This window comes from Pristis pectinata, chromosome 24 (genome assembly GCF_009764475.1).
Source record: "Pristis pectinata isolate sPriPec2 chromosome 24, sPriPec2.1.pri, whole genome shotgun sequence".
Taxonomy (NCBI): Eukaryota; Metazoa; Chordata; class Chondrichthyes; order Rhinopristiformes; family Pristidae; genus Pristis; species Pristis pectinata.
The window spans coordinates 14244249-14263258 of record NC_067428.1 but is presented as its reverse complement, the minus strand read 5'-3'; the positions used below and the strand labels follow the sequence as shown (position 1 = coordinate 14263258).

At 41.6% G+C, this 19010-nt stretch overlaps 2 protein-coding genes across 3 annotated transcripts; one reads left to right on the top strand and one right to left on the bottom strand.

Annotated features, from left to right (window-relative positions):
* The first annotated feature begins 363 nt into the window (after positions 1 to 363).
* Positions 364 to 8007, top strand: pole4 (polymerase (DNA-directed), epsilon 4, accessory subunit). Of its 2 annotated transcripts, XM_052037863.1 has the most exons (4): positions 364 to 588; positions 1942 to 2026; positions 2199 to 2240; positions 4166 to 8007. In XM_052037863.1, the coding sequence occupies exons 1-4, from the start codon at positions 373 to 375 to the stop codon at positions 4177 to 4179; spliced, it is 357 nt and encodes a 118-aa protein (XP_051893823.1). In that variant the 5' UTR covers positions 364 to 372; the 3' UTR covers positions 4180 to 8007. The 2 variants fall into 2 exon arrangements, with proteins under 2 accessions (XP_051893823.1, XP_051893824.1); XM_052037864.1 differs by lacking the exon at positions 2199 to 2240.
* A 355-nt stretch (positions 8008 to 8362) lies between these two features.
* Positions 8363 to 18077, bottom strand: admp (anti-dorsalizing morphogenic protein). The gene is made up of 5 exons (XM_052038278.1): positions 17714 to 18077; positions 17458 to 17600; positions 14076 to 14195; positions 10763 to 10966; positions 8363 to 8983 (listed from the first exon to the last, which is right to left on the bottom strand). The coding sequence occupies exons 1-5, from the start codon at positions 18075 to 18077 to the stop codon at positions 8594 to 8596; spliced, it is 1221 nt and encodes a 406-aa protein (XP_051894238.1). The 3' UTR covers positions 8363 to 8593.
* Positions 18078 to 19010: the final 933 nt, after the last annotated feature.

Below are 19010 nucleotides of genomic sequence, written 5' to 3'. Positions count from 1 at the left end.
CCCGTGATTGCTCAAAGTGCAGAAGGAGCATGGGGGATGGTCTTGTGAGCCTTGTGGCCATGCATCAGGAACAGAGAGAACCTCTGCATAAAAGGCAGCAGAAGGACATCACCTCACAAATTACCCACCAATGGAAGAGTTTGTGGTCCCATCCGTCACCTCAAACCCACAAACTGGAATGTTAAGCAAGTGATGTTCAGTCCAAGGAACTGCCTAAGGAGAGGCTAATCTGATTGGATAAAGTCTTTTATTGTCTCTTATGATTGGCAGATTTACCGTGTTCCTGATTGGTAGAGAGAGGGACGACCAACAGAATGGGGTCCTCTGATTGGATGTTCGTGGTTCGTTCCCGAAAGGCGGGAAGGGCCGGCGATGGAGGATCCGGAGAACGCAGCGGCGGACGAGCGTGATCAGGAGAGCCGGCAAAGCGCGCAGCTCGACGCGGAGGCTGAAGCCGAGCGGCCGAACTCGGGCGCCCAACACAAACTGCTCCGCCTGCCGCTGAGCCGCATCAAGGGGCTGATAAAGGCGGACCCCGAGGTGACGCTGGCGAGTCAGGAGGCCGTGTTCGCCATCGGCAAGGCCACGGTGAGCGGATGGCGGCGGGGTGGGTGATCCCGGCGCCCCGTCATCGCCTGGGTTCCGACCATTGCCCCCAGCCGGCAAGCTCCTGCCCTGGTGTCATGTTGCCCTCTGATGGGGGCTGGATACCCCTAGTGCTGCCCCTGCTCCAGCAGCCGAGGGCCGTCCCACTGGCGCTCTGGACCTGCTTCCTTTCCGCTCTTTCTCTCGTCCGTAGCAAACGCAGTAAACTTTCCTCTGGAGATTCACGGAAACATAGTCAAATTTGACACCGAGCCACCGAAAATATTACCAGGCCGGGTGACCAAAACATGGTCGAAGAGCTGCGTTGCAATGGAGGATAGAGAACGGGTGCAAAGTAATTCCAGGTCAAGGGCATGTGGCTGGTGGCTTTAGGACGTTTCTAATGCATAGGGATGAAAGAAACTAACAGTGTAGTTATAAGCTAAATGAGTGATGATGTCATTTATTTTATTACTCAAACATTTGCTCATCTTCCCGCTTTTGGATGTGAATGTGATTTGGGGGGGCCCAGATGCTATTAACAGTTGCTTCTCATTCTACTGGTGCTTATGCACTTCAGCTGAGGGATTGTCGTTTATATTTTTGTTGTTAATTGTATGGGAAGGTAGAGTTTACTGGCTCTCTGGAAATGTATTCATTTCCAGTAACTATTCATGCTGTCCTTTTGTAAACCCTTATAACCTCTTGTCCCACTATGCTTGGCAATTTTTTCACAATTTTAGCTTGCTGAAAGGGCGTTTATTGCATTCACCATTTTCTTCTGATGCCTTTGTGTCCTGAAGACCTCAAATGTTACATCTAACAAAACATCCTGGATCCAAAAGTGTTATATTCACAAACAGTTGTCAGATCTATCTGTCCACATTACACCTCACCCAACACCTCTATTTTCCTTGGCAGATATTAATTTGCCCTCTGCATGTTAGGGTCAGCTATATACATATTGAAGCCTTCAAGTTGGTACCTAACAAATAGCAAACTGATTTATTTTTGAGTTTCCTTTCATCTGCTTTGTTGGGTCAGATCTATTGCATGAAATGATGTGAAGAATCTGCCTGTAATCAAGTAATCTCTGGTATTATACAATGACATTGATCAAATGCAAGGGAGAGTGGATTAGTGAAGCTTTGGATTTAACAAAACAGCTGAGATGAAAGCTTTTCTTATTTTACTAATGCTTCAAAGGTCTTCCCAGGGACGTACTGGGGTACCTAATGGGAAAAGGCACAGGGCTGCTCAGAGAAGGGACAGAGGCCTACTGGAAATCTGTACCAGAACTCCTGGACAACCTATATATCCCATTACTGAAACAATCTGTTTGGTTTCTCCTGCCAGGAGCTGTTTGTTGAGGTGATTGCAAAGGATGCATACACATATGCTCTGCAAGCAAAGCGTAAAACGATCCAGCGGAAGGACTTGGGTGAGTCTGACAGCATTAGCTGTCATATCTTGCTTCTGTATATCAGTGTGCATGAAAAGCTAGACTTTGTGAAACAAGTTTAGGAGTGGCTGATGTTGCCTTGGTCAGTTATGGTTTTGATTTAAAATTGTCCACATTTCTGAAAGATGTGTTTTTTTTATTTCCTTTTTAGATAATGCAGTAGATGCTGCAGATGAATTTGCATTTTTAGAAGGCAAGTGTGTGTCTCTTTCTCTCTCTTAGCCAGTTATCTTTGTCATGTAAGTTTTTGTTGCCTAATCTTGGCTCTGTCATAATTCCTGGACTTTGTCCTCCCTGTCAGGAATTTATGAGATGAACTGAGGCTTTTGTAACTTGTTTCAAGTTTGTACAGTAAGAGGCATTGTTGATGCAAGTTGCAGGTGACAATACTACCTTGAGTTGAATCACTGATGTAAAGTCTTGATTTGCTGTTCAGGCTCTACTGGTGTTAATTTTTGTAGCACGAGAATTATGTTTGCTTTTAGCCTGTTGCTTTTAGCCAGTTATCCAATCTTAAAAGTTGATGTGGTTTCAATTTTAAATAGACTCTGGCAGTTTGTCATAGCCTTGTGAAACTCTTTTTAAGCCCACAACTTCCAATAAGTGGAAGTGTTATTTAATATATATCTCATCCTTTCATGGTTCTAAATCACTCACTGAGACAGTTTTGTTGAGTACTTATTTCTTCATACCAAGGAGCCTCCCAGTTAATCTGCAATTCTCAATTGCTTCGGTACATCTTATATATTGTGTACAAAACCTGTACTGAACTGTAATTTGCATTCATCCTGACTTTAATAATCTATATCTCTTGCTTTAGCCATAAAAAAAACAGTATTCAGTTATTTTGCTTATGACATGCTTACTGTTTTGTGGTGTAGCTTGCTTAAAACATCCCTCTGCTTTTCTTTTTGAACTGGCTTTATCTCCATTAGTATAATTATTGTACTTTCCTCACCATCCCATATCCTAAATGTATCTTCCCACATTTACTGACAACTAAATCCATTTACTTTGTATTTTTGTCAGTTCTTGATCTTCTTACTATACCTCATTTTAATATTGTTTATAAATATGGACGGTCTCTATTGTAAGTGGAGGTGGTCCCTATACAGAAGTCTCCAGAACAATGCAATGGTAACAGGCTCTGGGTTCCAATTACAAGTTGGATAGATATTTAGATATTTATTTATTAGTCACATGTACATCAAAACACACAGTGAAATGCATCTTTTTGCATCACTGAGAATATGTTGGGGGCAGCCTGCAAGTGTCGCCACTCTTCCTGCGCCAACATAGCATGCCCACAACTCCTAATCTGTACATCTTTTGGAATGTGAGAGGAAACCGGAGCACCCGGAGGAAACCCACGCAGATACAGGGAGAACATACAAACTCCTTACAGACAGAGGCGTGAATTGAACCTGGGTCGCTGGCACTGTAATAACGTTACACTAACCCCTATACTACCTTCAAGCACTGTAGCACATTATTTAGAGTGAAATGTGTGAGCTGGTTGCTAATCCAAGGTCCTGGCAAGCGAATGTAAAAGACTGCACGATCTTTGAAAAAGTCCAGTGATGTCTATCAGTGTACTGTCCTTCCACAAAATGTTTATGTGTCCTATTTATTCTGCACTAATTTTCCTGCATAAAGAACTTTGGGACATCTCAAGCTCCTTACCTGAAACATTCCATCTTTTGGAGATGCTGCCTGACTGAGTATTTTTAGCATTTTTTTTTCAGTATTTCATCATCATTGTATTTTGCTTTTGATTTAACACATTCTCTGTGAAAGTGTCAATTTTGTGATTTTTTTTCACATGGTTCTTTCCCTTGGATACAAGCTATGGTTGATAGTGAAGCAGTAGTGAAAAAGATTATTACAGTCATACTGGATGATCTGACTTAAAACTGATTTAATCTACTCATTGCAAGAGTGCTCTTTTACGAGACAATTTTGCCATTCATCCATTTTTGTCAAATATTGTTCAGGTTTTCCTGTGTCACTATAAGGATGGGGAAGGCAGTGGTCTTTGCTGCTTGAGTGTATATTAATAGAATGTCTACTGCAAGTTTGTATAATTTAAGGAATTTCATACTCTTGTTATTCTTCCAGGAACTCTGGAGTGAAATGAAGACAAGTTTCACAAGGCCAAAGTAACTGTAGATGGAGAGCTGCCTTCAGATATGCTCATTATAGATGTATATTTTGTATAATTTGTAAAAAGGAAGTTGTACCTGTTGTGTGAGTAACTGTATGATTCCAGGTGTGAATGTTTTCAGATTAAATAACTTGCATCACATTAAGTTTCTGTAATTTTTTTTGAATATTGCCTTGTAATCTCATGACCTTACAGGGATTGTGGTTAGTATATGTGAAAGAAAATTTCTCTGGAATTATACTATGTGTAGGATTGGTAGTTTACATAAACTGTGAAAGAAATTATCTGTTTTAACTGTCACCACCATCCCTTTACAAACATCTTAATGCTTGTAACTTGTAATGTTACAATACATTTGAGCAGGTACTGCAACAGTGCTGCCTCTAGGCAGTGACCTGAGCTCCACCATCTGCTACTTTATTAATAATCTTTCTTCCATTATAAGGTCAGAGTGGAAATGTACAGTTATCTGCAAACAATGTTCCATTCACAACTCATTTAAAAAGTGAAGTAGTGTGTGTTTACGTTCAGTAGGGTCTAGATTGCAGTCAGATATGGGCTGATATGTGTCACAAATACTACTTGCCATATATGCCAATAAATAACCATCTTCAACATGGGAGACTTATTCTTGACTTCAATAATATAATTGCTGAGTCTTCTATCATCAATGCCCTGAAGATCATCATTGTCCAGAACTCAGTTGGACCGGCCACAAACTGTAGCTACAAGAACAGATGAGAGGTTAGGTATTCTGTGGTGAGTGATGAGCTTCCTGACTTCCCAAGACCTTTGCACCACTAAGAAGGTAGAAGTCAAGAGTCTTATGGAACACTCCTGTTACCTAGAGGAGTGCAGTTTCAACACCTCTCTAAGCTGGTACAAATCAGTTCAATAGCACCCAATTTACCATTGTCCTTGCTTGGGCTACTTCAATAGCACTCCCAAACATGCAAAACCCTCAAGAAGGATAGAAAAAGTTCAGAAGGATATTGGTCAAACGCAGGCAAATGGGACTGGCGCAGATAGACATCTTGGTCAGCATGGATGAGTTGGACCGTAGGACCTGTTTCCATGCTGTATAACTCTATGACTCTAAGGATTAGAGCAGGAGGCACATGAGAACACTACTATCTGCAGATTCGCTTCCCAAGATCTGCCCTATCCTGCTTTGAAATTACATTGCCATTGCTTCAGTGGTTTTCTAAACCCCAGAACTCCCTACTCAAAACGAGTGAGGAAGTACGTGCAGCAGGACTGCAACAGTTTAAGAAGGTTGCTCACCACCCATTCAAGGGCAATTCGGGAGAGACAATAAATGCTGACTTTGCCAGCTATACTAATATTCCATAAATTAATAAAAAAATCACTATCTTTTGCTATTATTGCTAAGTACATCATGCAGCTGATGTGAAATCTGTACTGCTCTAGAGCATTGGAACATTAGAAATTTAGCTCCGAAAGCACTTCCACTTCCAACCTGAAACTTGCTACAGGGATTCTATCCAGATTTTATTAGTTTCTGTTTTACTTAATAATTATTTTTTGGTCCAAGGTAGGATGGCTGATTGCTGCTTATGTTTGAAATGCCTGATAAAAATTGCACTATCAACTAATCATTTATTAATTTATGATACCTTTAGGATACTAGTTTCAGACATCAGATTCAATTACATTGTTTCCCAAATTCTTGAATCTATTTATCTTGAACCAACTCACACTAATTACCCTCCCTTAGTTGTTTCTGTTTTTTAACCAAGAAGAGACATAATGCTCACATCAAATACATTTGTGACTTTCAGTTCATCTTTGCTTGCAGACATTTTGGGCAATAATAATATCTCCCTTATCTATTCAGCACCATATTTTTGTGCTGCTGCCTGGGCTTGGTGGTAATGATAGAGGATGTTGGAGTGTGTGGGCAGTAGTAGTGGGATGGATTTTCTTTGTCAGTAAAATCCTGGTGCAGTGCATTCAAGTGATGATCCTCTTTGTATAATCACACATAACCTACCTTCACTAATTTAATGTGACCTGTCTATATGCAGTGTTTCCTCCTCATCACCCTCCCTCTGCCAACTGTCATAAACACGTCAGGAGTTAAACTGGGCAGAAATTGCTGATCTGAACAATGAGGTCAATGCCTGTAAGGTTGTCAAATTTTGAAGGGTAATATTGACCATGGAATACTTGGTCTTTTCTTTTGATTACCTGAATTCTTACTGCTTCTCTGAAGGTTGACTAGTTCCTGCTCATTTCCCACACATCAAATTGTTTGAATTGTACCTCATGCTGAATTTTATCTCCAACTGAATCTGTAATAACCATGTTTCAATTTTGTTGTACTCTTCTACATATGTGTACCATTGTGTCTGGCAAGATGTTGACCCATTCTTTCTTACTGCTCTAACCTCAGGAGTTCAAGGTCTTCATTGATATTGTTTGCATTCTGAATAAGAAAGCTGAGAGTTCGAGAGTTCACGAGATCACAAGACAAAGGAGCAGAAGTAGGCCATTTGGCCCATCGAGTCTGCTCTGCTACCTCACCATGAGCTAAACTATTCTCCCAGCTAGCCCCAATTCCTGGCCTTTTCCCCATATCCCTTGATACCCTGACTAACTAGATACCTATCATTCTCCTCCTTAAACTCACCCAATGATTGGGCCTCCACATTTGTATGCGGCAACGAATTCCATAAATCCACGACCCTCTGGCTAAAGAAATTTCTCCTCATTTCTGTTCTAAATAGATACCCTCTAATTCTAAGACTGTGCCCTCTTGTCCTGGACTCACCCACCATGGGAAACAACTTAGCCACATCTACTCTGTCCAGTCCTTTCAACATTCAAAATGTTTCTATGAGGTCCCCTCTCATCCTTCTGTACTCCAATAAATACAGTCCAAGAGCTGACAATCGCTCATCGTACATAAGCCCTTTCATTCCGGGAATCATCCTCGTAAATCTTCTCTGTACCCTCTCCAACATCAGTACATCCTTCCTAAGATAAGGGGCCCAAAACTGCACACAATATTCCAAATGAGGTCTCACCAGTGCCCCATACAGCCTCATCAACACATCCTTACTTTTAAACGTTATACCTCTCGAAATGAATGCCAACATAGCATTCGCTTTTCTTACCGCCGATCCAACCTGGCTCTCCCACAGGACTTTAGCATATAATCTAGCTTCATGTTTCAGTGTGATACTACAACCTCTAGAGAAGTGTTGATGGGTTGATTAGAGAGGCAAGGAGAGATTTTGGAGGAAGAGCAAAACAAGTTCCTTCTGTGTTTCAATAGTGAGTGGAGAGCCAAGAAATTCATGTACAAATAGGCTTAGCAAGGCAAGCACATTCTAGATATAAATTCTCAACCAAATAAGACTAAAATGGACTGCAGGAATATATGGCATTTAAGGCCTTTGTATTAAGAGGAAAAGATTTGTGAAGTATTGACTCTTTTCGCAGCTACCATCTGGCAGGAGGTACAGAAGCCTGAAGTCCCACACCACCAGGTTCAAGAACAGCTACTTACCTTCAACCATTCGGTTCTTGAACCAACTGGCAAAACCCTAATCACCACAGTTTAGCGATCACTTTGCACTAAAATGGACTTTTTTGTTCTAATTCTGTTCTTCCTTGTAAAAAATTGTGCATAATTTACGTTGAATTTATCTCTTGTGAATGCTGCTTAGATGATGCTATATGCCTGTGATGCTGCTGCAAGTAAGTTTTTCATTGCACCTGTGCAGATATGTACTTATGCATATGACAATAAACTCGACTTTGACTTTGACCATCATTGGAGGTGCTTCTGGACAATGAGAAATCAGGAGATTAAAAATAGGTTGACGAAGGGTCTCGGCCCAAAACGTCAACTGTTCATTTCCCTCTATAGATGCTGCCTGACCTGCTGAGTTCCTCCAGCATTTTTGTGTCTTACTTTAGGTTATTCATGCTCCATTATAGAATAGGTAATCACCCAGGCTCTTAATGTTGTATTTATTACTCAGTAGAATCCATTTATATTTATTTGATTTTAAAAACTCTTGCAATATTTTTCACAATTCTACATATATTAATACATCTGTATATTTAAAAATATAAACATATGCATATTATACAATTGTGTGCTGTAGAGTCACCACAGTTTGTTTTGTGGGGTGACTTTTTAAAAAAAAGTTAATCATTTGGACAGGCAGTTTACTTACATAATTATGGTTTTAAAGAACTTCCTGTGAGTCCACTTCTTCCAGATTTTTTGAAGGTGCTTTTTCTCACCTCCATAGGTAGTTATTCTATATAGCTACATTTGTTTCTCTGACTGACAGTCATGATTTTCTAACTGGTACAGTTGGGTGGTGATCGAAGAAGTCAGTGAACTAATGACATCCGCAACTGCCAGCGACCATGTCATCGTACTGTTTCAAAACCACATTTTCATCGTCATCAAAATACAGCAGATTAATGGAGAAGAGTTTGTCTGGGATGCAGCAAGGAGTTGCAACATCATTAGTCAGCTTAAGAGCATTTATAATGGATTGGACGGTAGCATGGTTGGTAGGTCTCATGTTTTGGCCCAACGGGAAAACACATGCTCCTTTACAGTGGTAGGCGTTGTAACCCCGAGGGGAGATGATCCAACCAGACCAGCCAATCTCTTCAAAATCCACGTATAGAGGATATCTCTGGCAGCCTTGCAAATTCACAGACCTTGTGCTTCGACTTTGGCTTGCCTTATCATGAAGTGTCACTTCAGGGAGAAATGGATTCTCTGTGGCAATGTCAAAGTTAACAATGTCATTAACAAAGTCTTCTGAAAATTATTACAGATGTCAAAGAAATCAATAACATGATGGCTGTTGTGGTTTTATGGGCACCAGAACCTATTTTATGCAGGTGGACCTACATCTGTCTTTATGTGGGAATATATAACCTTGCTGACTTTTATAATTTTGTCATTCATTTATTTCTCAAGCTGATTGGAATCAGTTTTCTGTTTAAACATTTGGATCCTGCTTTGCTAGATTACAGTATTTCCTCAAATGAAATATGTTGTAAGACATCAAGCACACAGTTACAATAGCTATGAACTATTTCACCTGTTGCAGCTGTCCTAGTTTTGCCTCTGCTGGAAATGGCTTGCTTATGGAGTCTGCCAATAATACAGACTCTGGCAGTATGACATGGACTGGTTAAAGAAATGTTTTAGAGCAGTCTGGCAGTGAATCTGCTGATGGGGAAAATCCAGTACACTGATTCATCTCTTCAAATGAGAGACTGCAAACATTCTGTCAAACTCGTCAATCTCTTGGATTGGGGATAATTTGCTTCCACTCCAGTTTTGCGGGCTCCGAGATTACTGACGAGGCCAATGTGGGAAGCACAGACTTTGACACAGATGAGGTGGAAGATGCCCGATGGGCCGAGTGGGTGTGGGGTGGTACACTGGTTATACTGTGTGTGGGCCTCAGTGAGCAGCAGTCTGAATTCAGACACTCCTCTTCCCAAGTTTACATCTCTTGCATTGGTTGGAACCTGGGGTGGGGAACATGGGCCACCATTATGTGAGTGGTAATGCCCCTGCAGCAGAGACTGATCTCCTGTTGTCTTGGTTGCCCCCTTGCTTGATCCAGCAAGGGGGCAACCAAGATAACGGGAGACCAGTCTCTGTGCAGCCTGTATAGTAGCTGTGCACAACGACTACCCCATGTAAAAGAAACTAAGCACAGACAACATCCACTCCTAATCAATATCCTGTTAATGATTTTAAAGCAGCTCCTTCTTAGTTACTGGTTTGGTAATGCCCTCTAGTGCTCATTGTTAATTACTTTGTAACTAATAATAATCTCCAAATCTTTGATGTAAAACAAAATCACTGATACATTACCATTCACTCCTTAAAACTACAGTCGTCCCTTCATCATTATTGATTGCTTTTCCACAGGCTACATTAGTTCTGCAGTCATCACCCAACAGGTCTTTAATGTAAGTCTGTAATGAATATTAATCACCTATATGTCTCAGACATATAATTGAAGTTTAAAAGACAGTAGTCTGGGAAGTAGAGTTATTAAATAATTTATGAAAAATGGATTAAAACTATAAACAGGTACCAATGGCAAGGGAGAAGGTGGAGGAGACCAAAGGAGCTAGCCTGTTGTTGTAATTGTAGTCAGGAAGAGGTGTAATGGCTAATTGCCCTGTCCTCAGGCTGGTGACATTTAGAGAAATTACATTGCATGTCCAAACGAACAGTACAGATTATGATTTGAACCTGCTGCCTTCCATCCTGTAGAATCCAATGTGCAGTAATGCCTTCAGGCATTAAGACAGATAGTGCATAAACCCTGTGAACCCTCAGGAGTTGTCAGTTAATCATAATTTTATGTAATTAGATGAGAATTTTATCCTCTGAAATGAATCTAAAGGGAGACTGGAAGGAACCTGACTGACACTAAACTAACTCATTCAGGCACAAATCCAATGATAGCATTCTGTAAGAGCATTTGACGCTGTGTATCAGTGAGGTAGACTATTCTTGTACTAACTGAGGAATTACCTATTGAAGAAGTGGAGGTGGCAGTCCCTCTCCTTTCATCGTCTGTAAAGAGAACCACCATTGGCTGTTTGCTGCTGTGATGGTCTCTCCCAGTGGCAAAGTGGATGTAGTTCTTGAGTTGCTGTCCAGCCAGGCTTCGCACAATGACCAGCAAGCCTTTGTTGCTTTCTTTATCCTGTGTCCAGTCATACACCTACATAAATAAACAAACCTCTCACCAGTTAAGTTCAGCAAATGTTTCTAGCAGAATAAGGCTCCCTCTGTTGTGCCTCATGAACTGGTTTTAAAATTTTGAATATTAAGAGAAATGAGGGATGAAGAGTTAGTACAGGAAGATGGTGCTGAGGTTAAAGGTCAGCCATGATCATACTGAATGATGGAGCAGGCATGAAGAGCTGAATGGCCGACTCCTGTCTCGATTTCTTTGTTCTTATGTTAGCAGATTGAGGTAGTGCTGAGTCTGTTGCAGAGCAAACCTCCCTGAACCCAGTAAAAACAATTATGACTTAGTTCTGCATTAACAGGATTCTTTAACTACAGAATAGAACAGGATCTTTAACTACAGAATTCGGACAGATCTCTGGCAAATCTCTGACACATTCAATTGATACTGGATATAATTAAATGCTCTATTCTTGTTTATTGTGGCTCCACATTGATTTAAAATGTAATGAACTGAATCCACTATTGCTTCAAAATTGTATTTACATTTCATCGTTATCTAATCCTACACAAGTTTCTGTTTACTTGTAAAATTCATAATCCATCCAACCTTGTCTCTGAGACATGAACTTGCCATCATATCGTTAGAGGATTTCTGCTCTGGAGCTATGCCTGTAACTAGCTTTTATCTCCTGTGGCTCCCAGTCTGCCTGGCCTGGTTATTTTCATTCAACAGTCAGGGGCACAAGGTCCACCTTCTCATGTTGGCCTAGATACTTATTGATGCCTTGCTCATTACACAGATGTGCATAAGAAAAGGGAGCAGAAATAGGTGAATGGCCCCTCAAGCCGGCTCTGCCTTTCAATAACATCATGGCTGATTCACTTTCCCATGTCCTCCTCATATACAGTTCAAATGTATGCAAATCTCCCCTGTGAATATATTCAATGACTCCACTTCCATAGCTCTCTGGGGTAAAGAATTCGAAAAAGTCTTGACCCTGTGAGAGACAAAACTCTTCATTACTATCTGAAATGGGTGACCCCTTATTCCAAAACTAAGCCTCCGTGTTCTAGGTACCCCCAGTAGAAGAAACATTCTCTCAGCATCCACCCTGTCACACCCCCCTCCTACTCTTCTGTGATTCACCTTTCATCTTTTTAAACTCCAATGAGTATAGGCCATACCTGCTCAACCTCTCTCTATACACCAACCATTTCATTCCCAGAATAAACCTAGTGAACCTTCTCTGCATTACCTCCAATGCAATTTTATCCTTCCATAAATTTAGAGACCACAACTGTAGTCAATCTCACCATTATCCTATAAGGTTGCATCAAAACTATCCTACTTTTGTACACTATACTCCTTGTAATAAAGGGCAACATTCCATTTGCATTTCTAATTACTTGCTGTACCTGTATGCCAACCCTATGTTTCATGTACTAGCACCCCAGTCCATTTGTACCCCAAAATTTTGTAGTCTAAATATATTGAAATAATAATTTGCTTTATCATTCTTCTTTCCAAAGTAGATAAATTCACATTTTCCCATGTTATAAAACATCTGCCAACTCCTTGCCACTCATTTAATCTATCTAACCCTTTCCAGAATCTGACTCACAAATTGCTAACCAACGCATCTTCATATGACCTGTAAATCTGGCCACAGTATATTTGGTTCCTTCATCATAAATAAGGATTGTAAACAGCTGAGGCCCCAGCACTGATCCCTGTGGCACCCTACCAGTCACTGACTACCAATCCAAAAATGACCGACTTGTCTCAATTATGTTTTCTGTTAGTTAGCCAATCCCCATCCACACCAATACATTACCACTAATCCTGTGCACTCTTTTATATAGTAACCTTTTATATGACAAGTTACTGAATGCCTTCTGGAAATCCAAATACACTACATTTACTGATTCCCCTTTTTCTGTTACATCCATAAAGAACTCTAGCAATTTTGTCAAGCATGCAGATGTAAGCCATTAAGTTCATGGGACATGTCAACCTTTAGCCCCGTTAATTTGCTAAGTACATTTTATCTATTGATAGAGATTGTTTTAGGTTGCTCCCTGCCTGTAGCCGCTTGATTATCTATTACAATTGGGATGTTTTTTGGTGTCTTCTCACATGAAGACTGATTACTTAGAATTTTTGCAATTTTTCTATTTTCCATTATTAATTCCCCAGTCTTACCCTTCAAGCAACCAACATTTACTTTAGCTATTCTTTTCCTTTTAATATACTGTCTGTTTTTATTTTATTTTCTAGTTTATTCTCATACTCTATTTTCTCCTTCTTTATAATTTCTTTAGTCATTCTCAGCTGGTTTCTAAAAAATTCCTAATCCTCTGGCCTACCACTAATCTTTCCTACATATGTCTTTTCTTTCAACTTAATATCATCCTTAACTTTGTTAACCACAGATGGTGCATCTTTCTTGTAGAGCCTTTCTTTATCACTGGTATAAATCTTTACTGAGATTTATGAAATATCTTCTTAAATGTCTACCATTGATAGTCTACCATTTTATCCTTTCACCTGTTTTCCCCAATTCCATTTTAGCCAACTAACCCCATTGTAATTGCCTAGGGCACCCATCCTTAACTATAAAATAATTAATTAACCCCATCTCATCAAGTAATACCAGATCTAAAACAGCCTGCTCCCTGGTTGGTTCCTCAAAGTATTGCTCTAAATCAAGCATCCAGTATTGTGATTGGCATGTGTTAGCAGATTCCACTGTTTAATGATGAAGGCTGAAGTTTTGATACAGGTGCTCCTATAGTTCTAAAGTGGCTCTGTATAACTTTCATACAGATATACTGGTACTCTGCAGTTATTCCTGCAGGTATAACAAGGGCAAGTTCAATTATTGCCACAAGTATTATGGTTTTTGATATATTTACAACCAAAGCTGACAACTTCCATAGGTTTAACAAGAGTATTTTAAATGGCTAACACAGGCATTATGGGCCAAATGGTCTCCTGTACTATATGATTCTTCCATTCCATCAAGAGCTGGTATGGATGCTAAATATGTTACAACAGAATTTGTGGATATTGCCATAAGTGGAGTTATATTTGCCATTTAGGGGTTAGAGATGTTATTTCTGTAGATAGTACTTACAGCATTAGTGATTGTGAAGACCTCCCACGTGCTATCATGGACTGGAAGTACTCTGGTTGACAATAATCTTTTCCCCTTTGCTGTAGACGTGTTATTGTCCAATATTTGGTAGACACTAATCTAAGAAAAGAGAACACAGCTCAGACAAGTTGTAACATTTAGTTCTTTGAAAATAAACTCAGATAACTTTTGAAATAGAATGAGTGCTTGGGCTCCTGGCTCTTCCTAAAGTGATTTCCTCCAGACCTCAGTGGGGTGGGGGGGGGGGGGGAGAAGCTCATCGGCTTGCATCCCACTAAGACCGAACTGTGCATTTTATTGAGGTGGCTACCAGATTACTCCTTCCTACCTATCCCTATTATGAATGCTGAAACAACCATTTCAAGCCATTATATTTCATCAGTTGATAAAAGCTCAAAGTTGTGAGAATTCATGCTGAGACTAAAGTAAGGTACTCCTCAAAACTTGGTTTGTTGCTTCTGGCCTTTTACCCAAACACCATGATGTGGCATTTCTAGTGTGGGTGTCATTGGGAAAATACACATGGCGGTGTGCCTGATTGTGTGCTCATTTTAACTTTGACAAGAAATTTGTGTAGTAACAGACAATTTCATTGGTACACATTGTAATGTGAAGATAGTAAAAATCAATTTCAACAATCAGAACCCAAACAAGTGCCTATTTATGCTCTATATTCCTCAAGTATGACAAAACTCTAACCCATCTACCATTCATACATACTAGACAATAGCATGTTTAAGAATAAGCTCATGATACTTTGGGACAAAATCAGAATTCCTCCTAATGGTATAAAATGGTTGATATCAAGTAGTCAGTTTATCTTACTGATTTCTATTGCAAGTGATTGCTTGCCAGTTTATTTTTACCGTTTTTGCATTATCATTACAAAAGTAAAATTACCACATTCCTGTATCTTAAAAATGAATTCAAAGGCACAGAAATATACAGTGCAGATTTCAGTGTGGTTAACTGTTTTAAAATTACAATAATATGCCAGAGATATTATTCTTTCAAAGCTTAGGCTTATTTAAAAGTCATCTTGAACCAAAGTGATTGCAGGAAAATAGTGAGTATGGCTTTCTAACCTGGAGTGGAGCCAATATCCACATTCCTAGACCTGATAGCTTGCTCCTAGGGTCTTAAAGGAAGTGGCTGCGGAGTTAATGGATGCATTGGTTGTAATCTATCAAAATTCATTGGGTTCTGGAGAATTCCCAGAGGATTGGAAAACTGCAAAAGTAATGCCACTATTCAAGGCCAGTTAGCCTACCTGCTGTGGTCCCTTCACTAGTTACAGCCATTTTGTTCAAGACAAAAGAAAAAATGCTGGAAAAACTCAGGGGTTCAGGCAGCACCTGTGGAAAGAAAAAGTCAATGTTTTGGTACCTGCTAAGTTTTTCCAGCATGTTCTGGTTTTATTTCAGATTTCCAGCATCTGCAGTTTTCTTCTTATTTTAATTTTTTTGTTCAAATAAAATCTGCAATACTAATTGCCCCTTGATCAGCCGGCACCTTGTATTGGCTTGGGGGGTTAGTTGTTGCACAGGATTCAGTAAGGCCAGTGTGTGGTGCCTCCCCTCTGTGTTTTCTGTGCATGGCAGCTATATCTGCAGCTGTTCAGTGGCCACCATGGGGAGGATTCTGATCTACTGCCTACTGATCAGTGGGGCAATGGTGTGACAGTTGCTAAGTCTTCATGCAGCTCTCTCAGAGATCCTATTTTCTCTGATCCACACCCGCATCTTTCACATTCTCCAGCTTCCCTCTATTTATTCCTGAGCTTCTTTATCTTGCAGACTCTGTCCCTGTCGGCAAAAGGCCTTTTATTAGACTTTTGTCCAATTTCAGTATTTTTGTGTGGGATCAGAGTAGGTCATAGCTGGGCAGAGGAGGAAGTTCAACTTCTAGGCATAAACATTTGATATTTAAAAGATATATTAATACTAATAAAAATTAATCAAGCTAAAAATTGATTATTTATTGCTTTTTAAACAGTTATTTAAATAAATTAATTTGTAACAGGTCTAAGAGCACTTATAGCACCTTAATCTTTCACATCCGTTCTCCATCGAACTCAATGGAAGGGAACCCTCATTACCAGTTCTCTAACCTGGCACAGGTTCTTCGAGCAGATTTCCCAGTCACAGGGATCAGTAAGACGGAGGTAAAAACCAAGGAAATTCTGCTGCAAAGTAATGACCTGTAAGACCCATTGCTCAAGTTTTACATCGCTTTATATTCTGATGTTCTGGGTACAAATACACCAGAAATTTCACCCATCTGGGACGCAGTTTAAAACAACACAACCAAAGAACAATCCCCCCTCTCAAAGTTAAAGCCAAAGTTGAGCTTATTGTCACATGCACAAGTACATGTATGCACAGGTGCAATGAAAAGCTTACTTGCAGCAGCATCACAGGCACATAGCATCATATAAACAGCATTCACAAGAAAAACATAAATTAAACATAAATTATACACAATTATTACAAGAAAGAACACAATTAGAACAAAAAAAAAGTCCATTTTAGTGCAAAATGGTCATAGTGTTACATAGGGCAGGCACAGTAGTGTAGTGGTTAGTGTAATGTTATTACAGCACCAGCGACCCGGGTTCAGTTCCAGCCGCTGTCTGTAAGGAGTTTGTACGTTCTCCCCGTGTCTGTGTGGGTTTCCTCCGGGTGCTCCAGTTTCCTCCCACCTTCCAAAGGTGTACGGGTTAGGAAGTTGTGGACATGCCACATTGGCGCCAGAAGTATGGCGACACTTGCGGGCTGCCCCCCAGAACACTCTACACAAAAGATGCATTTCACTGTGTGTTTCAATGTACATGTGACTAATAAAGAAATCTTACTAAACTGTAGTGATTAGGATTTTGCCAGTTGGTTCAAGAAACTAATGGTTGAATAACTGTCCTTGAACCCGGTGGTGTGGGGCCTTACCTTTTACCTCGACTTTTGGCTTTTCTCAACTTTTTTACTCTCCAGTCTCTTACTTCTATTTGTCTATTTATTCCCTTTTTTGTTTTGTCTTGAAGTCTAGGCAATCCACCTACTTTCTGGGATTCTTTCAACGTTTTCTGTAGCTGAAACTCTGCCTCAGTTTCTCCCCCAGTGTCTCTTCCAGCCCCTACACCACCCATCTCTCTCTCTCTCTCGACTGCAGATGCTGGAATCCAGATGAAGGGTCTCGACCCGAAACGTTGACCGCCCACCTCCACCCCCCCCCCCCCCCCCACAGATGCCGCCCGAGCCGCTGAGTTCCTCCAGCAATTTTCGTTCACTCACCCCGCGACAGTGCAAGATACAGGGACGGGGCTGCGGGAGTGAGTGGATGGACTGAGCTGTCAGACCTCTCTTACCTGACACAAGTGGTGCCTGTGCTGCCGCAGATCCTGGGACAGGCGACCTCGCAGTTTGAAGAGGTGCAGCTCGGCGGTCAGGATCGTCTCGCTCTTGGCCACGCTGGACAGGCTGAAGAAGAACTTGAACTGCTGATTCTGTGCTGTGGGGGGGGGGGGGGAGAAAAACAAAGATAAAAATGCAGAGGTGAGTGGAGCTGGGGGTGGCCAGTAACAGTCTCTGAACACTGGGCATCAGGAGGGAGAAGACTCTCACTTCTATCCAGGAAGCTGCGCACTGTGTTGCCCACCAGCAGGTGGGGGTCTTTGGTCACGCCGTCCACATCTGCCACCGTGTTGTACAGATCCAGCATGTACTGAGGAGGCTGGCGGACGGTGTGAGGCGACGGCGGCGCATCTTCCATCCCGAACACCTCCAACAGCCTCTTGAGTGCCTCGGACCGGATCTGTTGGCTGTGGCCGGCCAGGCTGACGGTGTTACCCGCTCCCGGCCACACGAGCAGCAGGAGCAGCATCGAGGCACCGACACCCGGGCACATGGCAATACTTGGGGGGAGTGGGATGGTGGCCACGGAGGGAGCCGCAATATATCCGCATCCCTCCCTCCCCGTGTAGTGCATCGCGGCCAATTAGTGGGTGAGAGGCCCGGGACCTTCCTGCTAACGAGGTGTGACCCCCTAACGCCAGGAAGCACCTCGCTCCTGACAACTGCAATACACAAACATCGAGTGATCCCCCAACACCCGCAGAGACACCCCGCCGCTTCCCTCTGACCTGAAAGGACTTGCACAGTCGGCGCCGCTTGCTGAGCCCTCCAGTAGCTAACTTCCACTAATTGGACCATTAACTGTACAAACAGAGAGCACCGGCATTACCGAGAAGGGCTGTCAGAGAGGGAGAGAGAGACTGAGGTGGCGAAGAGTCATGTGTTCAGACAATTGGCCCTTCAGCCCACTGAATCCAAGCCAACCCTCAGGCACCAAATCCAGAGAAAGGCTTGAGAAAGACAGGACTGCAGCCGCTGGAATCTAGCTGAAAATCACGATGATGCTGGAGGAACTCCGCGGGCCAGGCAGCATCCGTGGAGAAAAGCTTGGTTAGAGGCGAGGAGTAGAACAAGCCAGAGAAGGAGGAGTTTGACTAAACTAAGGGAAGGTGAGAAACTGGAGTAGATATAAAGAGTCTGGGTCAGGAGGAGAGAGAGAGAACTAGCTAGAGGACAGGGTGGTGAAAGTCAAGTCAAGTCGGATTTATTGTCATGTGCACCAGTATGGTGAGGTGCAGGGACAATGAAAAACTTGCTTGCAGCAGCATCGCAGGCACGTAGGTTTAGACAGCCCAGAGAACGTAAATTATTCATAAATTATACCAGACAGTGAAAAAGGGGATAAGGTTTAAAGAGAGTGGGTCAGAGAGGGATGCATAATACTCTGGGACAGAGATTGTGTGTGTGTGTGTCTATATCTTTTATACCTCGGTACAAGTGACAATAATAAACCAATACCAATATCTGATGTCCCTGGGCTGATGTAACTCAGTGCTCTGGTACAAAG

Excerpts from the sequence above, each read along its gene's own strand:
- admp (XM_052038278.1), bottom strand. The coding sequence starts at position 18,077 with ATGCACTACACGGGGAGGGAGGGATGCGGATATATTGCGGCTCCCTCC. Across the intron at positions 17,601-17,713 it reads GCGCAGCTTCCTGGATAGAA|CACAGAATCAGCAGTTCAAG; the intron begins GTGAGAGTCTTC and ends CCCCCCCCACAG. Across the intron at positions 10,967-14,075 it reads TCTTCACAATCACTAATGCT|GTGTATGACTGGACACAGGA; the intron begins GTAAGTACTATC and ends TTATTTATGTAG.
- pole4 (XM_052037863.1), top strand. The coding sequence starts at position 373 with ATGGAGGATCCGGAGAACGCAGCGGCGGACGAGCGTGATCAGGAGAGC. Across the intron at positions 589-1,941 it reads TCGCCATCGGCAAGGCCACG|GAGCTGTTTGTTGAGGTGAT; the intron begins GTGAGCGGATGG and ends TTCTCCTGCCAG. Across the intron at positions 2,027-2,198 it reads GATCCAGCGGAAGGACTTGG|ATAATGCAGTAGATGCTGCA; the intron begins GTGAGTCTGACA and ends TTTCCTTTTTAG.